At 39.6% G+C, this 11559-nt stretch overlaps 1 protein-coding gene across 1 annotated transcript in view; it reads left to right on the forward strand.

Moving 5' to 3' along the window:
* The window catches only part of ACAT1 (acetyl-CoA acetyltransferase 1), a 23411-nt gene extending 14816 nt beyond the window's left edge, over nt 1-8595 (forward strand). The window contains exons 6-12 of the mRNA XM_004689076.2: nt 3662-3805; nt 4243-4393; nt 5606-5701; nt 6171-6284; nt 6909-6973; nt 7890-8047; nt 8315-8595. Of these exons, the coding sequence (XP_004689133.1) occupies nt 3662-3805; nt 4243-4393; nt 5606-5701; nt 6171-6284; nt 6909-6973; nt 7890-8047; nt 8315-8435 (849 nt within the window). The 3' untranslated portion in view covers nt 8436-8595. The remainder of the gene's footprint in view (nt 1-3661; nt 3806-4242; nt 4394-5605; nt 5702-6170; nt 6285-6908; nt 6974-7889; nt 8048-8314) is intronic.
* Nucleotides 8596-11559: the final 2964 nt, after the last annotated feature.

Raw genomic sequence — 11559 nt, forward strand, 5'->3', positions numbered from 1 at the left:
AGCACACTGCTGAGGGGAGCAGCGGGCGGGTCAGGAGAGGTCTGCCACGCCATGTGGTCACCTCCGGGGCAGGCGGGAATTGAACTCATGCGGAAATAGCTTTAGCTTCTCAGTGCAGTGCTTTAACCCGCTGCTCCACCAGGGAGGGCCCCATACATAAATTTTTAAAAAAATGTTGCTTTCATCCAGACTGCTGTCTAACTTGATTAATTTAAGCTAGTTTTTGGATGATTCTTTTCTTACCGTGTTTCTGAGATTTCAGATGACTGTAATCCCACAAAAGTTTGTGTCTGACAAAATAAGGCTTATCTTAAATGAGAATAAGCACAGAGCGGGAATCTATGGATGATTCAATTCTCACACCCAGGTTTAGTTGTATAAACCTGTGTTTGTCCTGCTGACTGAGATCTTGTCTTCACCTGCGATCAAACAAGAGAGGCTGTGCAGCAAGCACATAATGGTTTTCAGAGATAAGACTGGGTCAGATCCAAGTCCCTTTTTCAAGTTCATTGAGACAACCACAAACATTATAAGGCCGAATGAGAACTGGTGTCTCCCTACCTAGTACACCATTCAGCATAGCAGGTTCATAGTCAGTTATCAGGTGTTTGCAAATTATTTCCATAGGCAGGAACCAGTTAGGTGTACCCTGAATTTTACTCCTCTCTTGCTTTGTTTCTAATTATAAGGCAAGCGAGGGGGGGAGGATAGGGGGAGGGGAAAATGACAAGAAAGTGATAGCTGAGCTAACATGTGAACACCTGTATTTTTCATTTAATTAAATTTATTTATAAAAAGCTCACACTTAAAAATGTTTGCTTCCTCCCCTCCCTTCCACGTGTAGACCCTACACATCAGCACAGTCCCCTGTGTTCCTCCCTACCTACTTCTGATCCCTCTCCCTCCCATGTAAGATGTCTCTGGTTTGTAATTGTGTTTTCCTTTTGTTGTGTTTTGTGCTGTTAATATTTTTTCTCTTGATGTCTTATTTGGTTCCTTTATGTTCCTCCTGTAAGTGAAATCATCTTATATATTTTTTTCCATCTTTCATTGAGTGTAATTCCTTCTAGCTCCATGTTGCTGTGAATAGCATTAGCTTACTTTTTTGACTGCTGCACAGTATTTCTCTCTCACTCTCTCTCTCTTTCCACACATCTTCTTGATCCAGTCACCTACTTTTGGGCATTTGGGTTGTTTCTGGTTTTTCCTATTGTAGATAGTCCTATGTTAAACATAGGGTGCAGGTATCTTTTGAATTAATGTTCTTGTGTCCTTCAGATAGATCCCTAGGAGTAAAATTGCTGGGTTATATGGTAGCTCCATTTTTCAGTAGCCCAAGGAACCTCTATACAGTTTTCCATAGTTACCAGCTTGCATTCCCACCAGCAGTGTAGAGGTTTCTTTTTAACACATTCTTGCCAATATTTGTTGTTGCTAGTTTTTTTAAACATATCCCATTCTTACCTGTGTAAGGCAGTATCTCATTGTGGTTTGATTGGCATTTCCCTGATCATAGGGGATGTTGAACATGTTTTCACATGCCTGTTGGCCATTTGCATTTCTTCTTGGGAGAAGTGTCTTTTATTAAGTTCTGCCCATTTCTTGACTGGATTGTTCACTTTGCTTTTGTTGAGTCTTGTGAGTTCTTTGTATATCTTTGTGATCAGTCCCTTATCAGTTGTATGGATTGCAAAGATTTCTTTCCCAATCAGCAGTGTCTCTCTTCCATTTTGGTTAGTATCTCTCTAGCTGTACAGCAGCTTTTTATAAACTCCCTTATTTTAGAAGCCCTCTATATGTACATATATGTATGTGTAAAAACTGAAATGGTATAGAAAAGCAAAATTTAAAAATAGCTCTTTTTGAGATAATGTTTTTAAAGATTTATTTATGCATATAAGAACTGGGATACAGGCCAGAGGTGGGATGTTTGTGTGAGGGGAGCAGCAGCTGAGACAGGAGATGTCTGCCGTGTCATGTGGGTCACCTCCCTGTCTGGGGATGAACTCCTGCAGCAGTGGCTGTGGACAGCTCCATCGTGCTGTGCTTTAACCCCTGTGCCACCAGGGAGGGTCCTTGAAGCAATTTTTTATTGAATTAATACTGGTAACACTAAGTTCCAGGGTACAGCTTCACACTTGCTGTGTAACAGCATGCCAACCACGCAAGGTCTAATTACCATCCACCAACCTCCTCTACCTATCTCATGTCTCCCACCACACTCCATACCCCCACTGGTAACCACCATTCTGTTGTCTGAACCTAAGGACTTGGTTAAGTTTTGTCGGTCCCTTGGTTTTGTTCCTCTGTGCCCCAGTTAATCTCTCAGAGATGAATCTGTGTCAGCACACAGGCTAGTATTCTAACTGAATAGCTACCACATGCTTCAGAGTGTTACTGAAGTATCTTTGTATACGCAGTGAATCAACCCCACTGTAGGCAGTGCAATGTCATCATTAAGCACAGTTTGGAGCTAGAGTAACTTAAAACCACTAGCTGAGCATCTATGTGATGTTCGCTAGAGATAAGTGAACAAACTTCTGAGTTTTCTATAAAAGTTGTACCATTACTTTTGAGACTGAGAATTTGGTTAGCTACACAAGGTACCCTGGGGTTTTACCTAACCATTGTCAACAAGTACATAAAACAATTACTGATCTGTCTGGATGCTTTAAAACTGAATGACAAGTTCTAAAGTAATGTCTGCCCTGATTGTGGTCCCTAACACATCACAATGTTGTGCTGCCCACCTAGGCTGTTTTTGTTTCTTATTTGTACATGATCTGACTTACAGAAATATTAGAAATTGCCTTATTTTGAACAATTTATGATTATACTGCTCAGTTTTATAATGAATAATACTTTATTTTCTGTCATTGCCAGTATCCCTAGAAAATTCAGTATTCTAGGATAAATGAATAAAACTGCTATGTGAACTGATTGGGGTTCTCAAAATAGGCAAAAAATTTCTTTGGTGTAACTTGTCTTTATTGACTAAAGGCTGTAAAAATACTGGTTTTAATTTTGTATTTGTACCAAAAAAGGAAATTTTTTTAAGAGCTATAGAAATAAAGTCAGGGAGATCAGAAGTTATTATTTTGATTGTTTTAAAAGGAAATACAGGCATTTTACATATTAGTGGATGTGCCAGAACACAGAGGTCTGTGTAGGTGAGTATGGTACTTTAGGAGACCTCCAAGTAGATCTTCTGACCTGAGAGCTAAGCCCAGGGAGAGAGTATGGAAAGACAGAGAAGTCAGATCATAAATGGCCCCTATACTTTGCTCAAGAGTTTTCAGTGATTAGACTGACTCTCTAGCCCGAATACTGATGCATGTAGATGATGTGTTGACAGGAAGAAAGTCAAGTCTCACAGTGCTAGTTGTCTGGGAAGAGCTGAGAAAGAAGCTGATCTCAAGGAAATTTCCAGAAGTACTATTTCCTGGAATCAGATTACTTCTACTCTTTTAGAGATAATAAATTCTTAGCAGTGTGAGTAAAATGGCTAGAATTTCAGAAGGTGGTTTTTCCCAGAAGAGTCCATTCTTACGTCTTATTCTAATCTTAAGACCATGTCCTTTCATCGGGGTCAAGAGGGTACTTGTATTCACTGTGCAAAGGGTGTGCACTTAATGGCTTGGTTTTTGTGTGTGCTGAGCAGGACGTGATGGTAGCAGGTGGGATGGAGAGCATGTCCAACGTCCCCTACGTGATGAACAGAGGAGCAACCCCATACGGTGGGGTAAAACTTGAAGATTTGATTGTGAAAGATGGTTTAACTGACGTCTACAATAAGATTCACATGGTAACTGCTTTTTAATGGAGAAATACTATCTAATGTACAATTTTGCTTAGTTTCCCCAATAGATGTCTTTTAGAAACTGAACTGAAACATGGGCAGTATAAATGCTTATTTTAGTCATCATTGTAGGGAAGTACTTTCATATGCTCATGGTTTCAACTTCCATTGTTAAATTGTCCCAAACTGGAATTTGCTATTTTTTTCTTATAATAGTTTACTTTTACATTTACATCATTTTGTACATTTTTTTTTTTTCATTTCAATTATAATCCCTGTGGGCCTCCCATCACCAAGTCACCCGCGTGCCACCACCACAGTCCCGTGCACTTCCCTCCCTTCTGTTTGGAATTTGCTAATTTTCTAATAGTGCTATTTCAAAGGGAGATTCTATTATTTTCTACTATTCAGAGTTGTTTTTTAAAACATCCAACTTTTATCAGGGCAACTGTGCAGAAAACACAGCTAAGAAGCTGAAGATTGCACGAGAGGAACAGGATACTTATGCTATTAACTCCTATACCCGAAGCAAAGCAGCCTGGGAAGCAGGAAAATTTGGAAATGAAATTACACCTGTCACAATTACAGTAAAAGGTAAAGAATGTTCTAAGATAGGTTTAGATTTATTTATATGTACAGAACTGGGGTACAGGCCAGAGGTGTGAGGACTTATCAGCGATGAGTAGGGAGCAGAACATGCAGATGTACTGAAATACACGGCTGAGGGGAGCAGCGGGAGGGTCGGGGTAGGTCTGCCATGCCATGTGGGTCACCCCCTCCCAGACAGGGAATGAACAATCATGCTATAAGGGCTGTGATAGCTACACAGTGCTGAGCTTTAACCTGTTGTGCCACCAGGTTTTCTTTTTTTTAAGATTCATTTATCTATGCACAGAGAGCTGGGGTACAGGAGTGGTGAGAGGCCTCACCAGAGACAGTGGGGAGGCAGAATGACTTAGTATGATCTGAGAGGAGCAGCGGGTGAGACAGGAAAGGACTGTGGCGCCATGTGGGTCATCTCCCTGACCAGAGATCAAACTCACACTGCAGTGAGTGACTACAAGTAACTTCATAATGCTGCACTTTTACCGTTTGTGCCACCAGGGAGGGTCGCTTGCCTTTGTTCATTTCACAGAGGATGCTGATGTTTCTGCTAACGGTCACAGAAAAGTAGCCAGTTCAGAGATAACAACATACTCAGCCCAACTTAATATCAGATTTCAACCCAATTGCATAATGTATTTCTAGAACTCTTCTAAAATAAGAGAAAGACAATACTTGTGTGAAAAGGGGACTTACTAAATGGCTGGGGGGAGGGATACCTCTAAATTAAAGGAAGGCGGCAGTTGATGTGCTTAGTGCTGTGGGGACACGCTTTTGCTGGCCCCTCAGTGCTTGCAAACTTTTGTGGTTCATGTTCTCCTGATTCCTAAAGTTACCTTACTTCTAGCATCTAAGGACTCTTCAGAGAAGATAATCTCAGAGCGCCAGCAGACTCCATAGTGTGCCATAAGCTCCACTGGAGGGGTAACTGCTGACCTTGGGGATGGATTCCGAGCACCTACCCAGCCTCAGCTGCCGTCTCCAGGGGTCAGGAGAAGAGCGCCTGTGAACAGATTTAAATTATGTAAAGCCATCGAATCAACTTTCAACATGCCAAGACTGCAAGCAGTAGATTATAGAATTGAGTTCACTTGGGATGGTTAAAGTCTGCAGGCATTAAAGGGAGGCAGAATACCCAACACCTTAGGAGCTGTTTCCTGCTGAATAATTGTTTTGAGGTGGCTAAAAATGATTTTATTTTAGGTAAACCAGATGTAGTGGTGAAAGAAGATGAAGAATATAAACGTGTTGATTTTAGCAAAGTTCCCAAGCTGAAGACAGTTTTCCAAAAAGAAAATGGTTAGTATTCTAAAATGAAGCATATAACCTCTTTAGTCTTGGAACTGCCTAAGGATTCTCAAACTTTAGAACATGTTTCCGATGTTTAATGTTAATAGCATATCAGGTTCAAGTGGGATTAATGATATTAATTGTAAATATACTTGGATTAACAGAATGTAAAATGACTGTAGAATTAAGCTACTGCTTTGTTGTTCACGACTGTCTCTAGTGCACAATTTCAGCTGAAGGGAAGAAGAAATACCGGAAACTATAGCACTTATCCAGTAAAGTCAGGCCTGCCTTTGAGCTGGTTGTGAATGAACTGTCACATAGAATTTGTTCTAGCTCTGTATGTGTTTCTGGAGCATAAATCTCCCATACATCCAGTAACCCAGGCAGTACTCTGTAGGTACTTCTTAAATTGAACTAAAAGACTTCGATGTGAATGGGTGTTCTGACTGCATTTCCACCTGTGTCGTGTCGCCAGGCACAGTGACAGCTGCCAACGCCAGCACTCTGAACGATGGGGCAGCCGCTGTGGTTCTGATGACGTCAGAGGCAGCCAAGAGGCTCCAGGTCAAACCACTGGCGAGAGTAGCAGGTAGATGTTGGCTGCTTATCCTAAACCTTTATAAGCCCTTCCTATTGATAAAACCATCTCCTTGTTGTTAATATGTAGTATCAAGTTGGTTAGTTTCATTATAATTTACTTTACAAATTGACAGGAAGCTTTAGAAGTGTTTTCTTACCCTCTAAGTTGGAGAAAGTAAAAGTCAATGTTTTATCCCAGAGAGACAACAACGTGGAATAAAAAGATATGGGATTAGGAGTCTTGAAGTGGGAGCACTGGATGTTATCCCAGCATTTGTTAACTCTGGGATTTTGGCTGGATTTCTTCCTAAGCCTCAACTATTTTGTTACTTAATGAGAACCTAGTAACTTTACATCAGGCTTTTTTAATCTCCACACTACTGACACCTTGTGGGGATGCTGCTGCATTGCAGGACGGTTACTGGCAGAGACGTGTCCTGCAGGCAAATTGCCTTTCCTGAGATAATGGGTTATATGATCACTGTAATTTTATAATCTTAGAAAAGGGATATTAATCTTTTCTAAGTCTTATTAAATTTCAAGGCTATAAAATTAGTGGCTTAGGAAAATTGCATTTTTCACATAGATGTAACTCTGGATGCCTGTAAAAGGAATTAATTTTTTTTTTTTAAAGGATTTGCTGATGCTGCTGTAGAACCCATTGATTTTCCAATTGCACCTGCATATGCTGTGCCTAAGGTAAGAACAAAGTCAGGGACCATGCCCCATTATGCTAATAACTCTTGGTTTTCTTAGACCAACGCTGTGGGTTTTAGATTTTTAATGAAGCACAAACTACATCTTTCAATGGTATAAATAAAATCACATAACTGAAACAGTTGTAACTCTGAACTTATATACCTGGAATGGGGACAACTGGGAGGTTGGTGCAACAGGAAAATGCGATGAAGGTTCTAGAATTAAAGCAGAAGGGAACTGAGTTTAGAGGGTAATGAGAGACTGAGAAACTTACATTCTCCAAATTAAGTTTCTAGAACTTGCTGAGTTACAGGAAAAGAATGCTGAGGAGGTTGGGTTTAGGGCATCGAAATACTCTTTTGACAACACTCAGGTTTTAAAAAGGAACAGAAACCAGTAGAGAATAGGAGGTAGCAATGGGAGAGAATGACACTGCTTGTAACGGTAGCTGCTCGCAGAGGTGGTCACACCTGGACTGTGGGAGACAGTGTCTCTACTTAAGTTCCAACCCTGTTTTGTCTTGGGGTGGTAGAAGAGAGGAAGGTGTTTGAGCTTAGAAAGCTATCTGAGCCCACTTGCTCAGAGCAAAACCATTTCAACAGTAAAAGGGAATTAGTAATGTTTTATGATATTAGGGTAACCACCACCATAATATGAAGATTTCATAGCTCTCTCTCTACATATGCTCCAAATAACCCCACAGCTAGTTTCATAAAGAGAAACAAGGATGTGATGATATTAACACCATGTAGTCAAGATACATCTTAATGTTATGTACCCCCAAAGAGAGAATACATATTCTTGAATATGCAAAAAAAATAGCTCTCTCTAAAGCAGAAATACAAACAAAATCCCCTTAAATATTTGTTACAACAAAGGGAAATATAAAGCAATGAAAGTAACAATCTGTATTTAGGTCCTTAAAGATGCAGGATTGAAAAAAGAAGACATTTCAATGTGGGAAGTAAATGAAGCCTTTAGCCTTGTTGTATTAGCAAACATTAAAATGCTGGAGATTGATCCTCAAAAAGTGAATATCAATGGAGGAGCTGTTTCCCTGGGACATCCAATCGGGTAGGTAAACTCGTTAACTTAAGTTTAAATGGAAATGAGGCTGGCAGTGATCTAGACTTAACTTGTTTCATGACCCTTCCTAAAGTAGATACTATTTCTGATGGGACCAATAGCAAACACAAATCAATCACATTTTGCTTGCAACTTTATGCTAAAGGAGATTATTAGATTTTTTAAGTAACTTTTTAAGAACTTAGAGTTGAAAACTTTTGGTTAACTGTAAATACTGCAATTCATTAAAGAACCAAAATGCCTCTTTAATCCTAGGATGTCTGGAGCCAGGATTGTCGTTCATTTGGTTCATGCCTTGAAGCAGGGACAATATGGTCTTGCCAGCATTTGCAATGGAGGAGGAGGTGCTTCTGCTATACTGATCCAGAAGCTGTAGACAACTTCTGTGTAAGGCAACAATCCTATGTGGCCAGAAGGGCATGTGACAGACAACCCTGTGTCAGCTTATATCCAAAATAATCTGTTTTTTATTATTTTCTAACTTTTTTATAAGCTAAAACTTCCAAAATTGCAAATAAATTTTTTCTTCTGCTTTACATTTTCTTGTAATCTTTAGATTCTAAACTTTGACATAGCAGCCTCTTTGAGTTCTTTATACCATCAGTCAGGATGCCAATGTATGCAGCTTTTGCTAGAAAAAGAAGACTCACTACCCCATTTTCAAAAGAAAAACCAGGAAACGTGGGCCTAAGTGAGACAGGTCAACACAGATTATTTATAGAACATTCCATCTGAGAACAATGGTTCTGCTCAAGCATACATTAAGATTCTCCAGGACATCTCACATTAGGCCACAAAAACGTTTAAGATGGAAACATCAAGCATTTTTGGACCAAACTGATATGAAACTATAAGTCAATTATTAAATACTTTGATACTGAACAATGGGCTAAAGAAGAAATGAGACTAGATAGACAACTGTTAGCTGAAACAGTATAATAACCCAAAGACAAGGCACTGTAAAGGGACTACGATGTGCAATGAGTTGAACAATCCAGAAGAAATAAATTCCAAGAAACATACAACCTAGCAAGATAAATTCATGAAGAGGTAGACTAGTCAAGATTGAATCAGTAATCAAAGCTAAGATCTAGGAGCAGGTGAATTCTACCATTTTAACATAAATACTTGCCAAACTCTTCCAAAATTTAGAAGATAACACTTCTAAACTCATGAAGATAGTATTTCCCTGACACCAAGATAGGACAGTATCTGATAAAAAGCAGATACCAAAATCATTATAATGCTAGCAAATTGAATTCAATAGTGTATTAAAAGGACCACACACTGGCCCTCCCTGGTGATGCAGCGGGTTAAAGCACAGCACCGAGAATCTAAAGCCACTTCCGCATGAGTTCGATACCCGCCCGCTGCTCCCCTCAGCAGTGTACTTCGTCCATCTGCCTGTTCTGTTCCCCACTCTGTTTCTGTACCCCAGTTCTGTATGCACAAATAAACTTTAAAAAAAAAAAAGGACCACACACTATGATTAAAAGGGGCTTGTTCCAGGTTTGCATGATCCATATATATTGGTAAGATTAAAATATAATCTTGCTCAACAGAAGTTGAGAAACTATTATGAAATTTAGCTTCCAACCATGATGAAACTTCCATTAATACTGCATATTGAGGGACGTCCTGGCGGCACAAGGGGTTAAGTCTCAGCACTATTGAACTATCACTAGTCACTGTACCATGAGTTTCCCGGCAGCAGACCTCTCCTGACTGGCCCGCAGCTGCCCTAGCAGTGTATTTATTGCAGTACATCTTGCCTGTTCTGCTCCCCACTCTGTCTTGGTTAATCCTCTCACCTCCTGCTCCTCGGCCTACATCCACTTGTATACATGAATAAATAATACTCTTAAAATGTAGAAATAATATACATCAACATCATAAAGGCCACGATAAGCCCACAGCTTAATGTCATTCTCAGTGGTAAGAAGCTGAAACACTGAGCAATACCATTAAGATAAATGAAGTGAAAACTGGCCAAGATAATTCTACTGAGAAACTAAACATTTATGACTAATGTGTAACAAAGCAACCCAGATGGGATTTCGGTATTCTAAGATTGAATAAACTTTTCAAACACCCATGCAATATTAAAAAGTTTTAACTGATTGACTGTAATAAAAACAAAACTTTAAGTGAAAACATGCTAACCATATTCTAAGATATAAAACACAGGAAAATCGAAGTACTTACCCTATTGTCCAAATTTTGATGTTTAAGTTGAAATCAAAACTAAATTCACAGCTTTAATTAAATGCTTACCTGGTTTAAAAAGAAAAAGAAAAAAAAAACAGGTAATGTTTTAAGACATTAAACATGCAAAAAGAACACTAAGGAAAACAGGAAACAATTAGAAATTAATGTTAGAAAGGTATATAATTATTGAATGTAAGAAATAACTGTCTGAAAATAAATCACATTTAAAGAGAAAATAGAAAGTAGGAAAAATTTAATTCAGACCAAATTTTACAGCCTTACTTAGAACAAACAACTGGAAGAAATTTGGGCTAAAACAACTTGATTATGCAATAAGACACGCCATACCTCTCGGTGATTTAATGCTGATTGTTTCAAGGAAGCTTTCACAATTTTTAAAAAAAGTTTTGTAGAAAAATTAGGGTGTAGCCCAGAGGTATGTGGGGTGAGAGGGTTTACCAGAGACAGTGAGGAATAAAATAGGATTTACTGAAATACACTGCTAGGGGAACAGCAGGTGAGATGAACTCAGGCCACGTGGTGATAGTGCTGAGACTTAGCCCCTAGGCCAAGGAGCCCTTTCCCAATCTAAACTACTGCAGAAGCAATCAAGAGTCAGCTAGAAGAGCAGCTAGTTTTTAAAGTATATATATGTTCCACATATACTGCATTTTTTAATCTCAAGATAGGCACCGCTTATTATTTTAATATTCAGATAAACTAGGAGATGCAAAGTTTCAAGTTCATTTTATTTATGCATACAGAACTGGAGTACAAGCCAGAAGGGTGGTGAGAGGATCCACCTGAGACACAGTGGGGAGCAGAACAGGCCTACTGACAAAGGCCACTGCAGAGGGGAGTAATGGTCGGGCCAGGAGAGGTCTGCCATGCCATGTGGTCACCTCCCTGGCCAGGAATCAAACTCATGCTGAAGTGGCTTCAGCTTCATAGTAACCCACTGCGTCACCAGGGAGGGCCCTCAAGTTCATTTTAAACATTGGCACACACTTGAAACCAATAATATGTTGACATTGTTTTACTTAAATTATCACAAACATTTTAGATAATGCTATTGTATAATATATAAATTCTTGGATCTATTAAAAATTACAATTGAGGCCCTCCTGGTGGCACAGTGGGTTAAAGCACAGCACTAAGAAGCTAAAGCCACTTCAGTTTGAGTTTGATCCCCAGCCCCAGAAGTGATCCACATAGCACCGCAGACCTCTCCTGACCTGTCCACTGCTCCCCTCAGCCTTGTGCTTCGCCAGTCGGCCTGTTCTGCTCTCCAC

The sequence above is a fragment of the Condylura cristata genome, unplaced genomic scaffold (genome assembly GCF_000260355.1).
Source record: "Condylura cristata isolate star-nosed mole 26May11 unplaced genomic scaffold, ConCri1.0 scaffold00025, whole genome shotgun sequence".
Taxonomy (NCBI): Eukaryota; Metazoa; Chordata; class Mammalia; order Eulipotyphla; family Talpidae; genus Condylura; species Condylura cristata.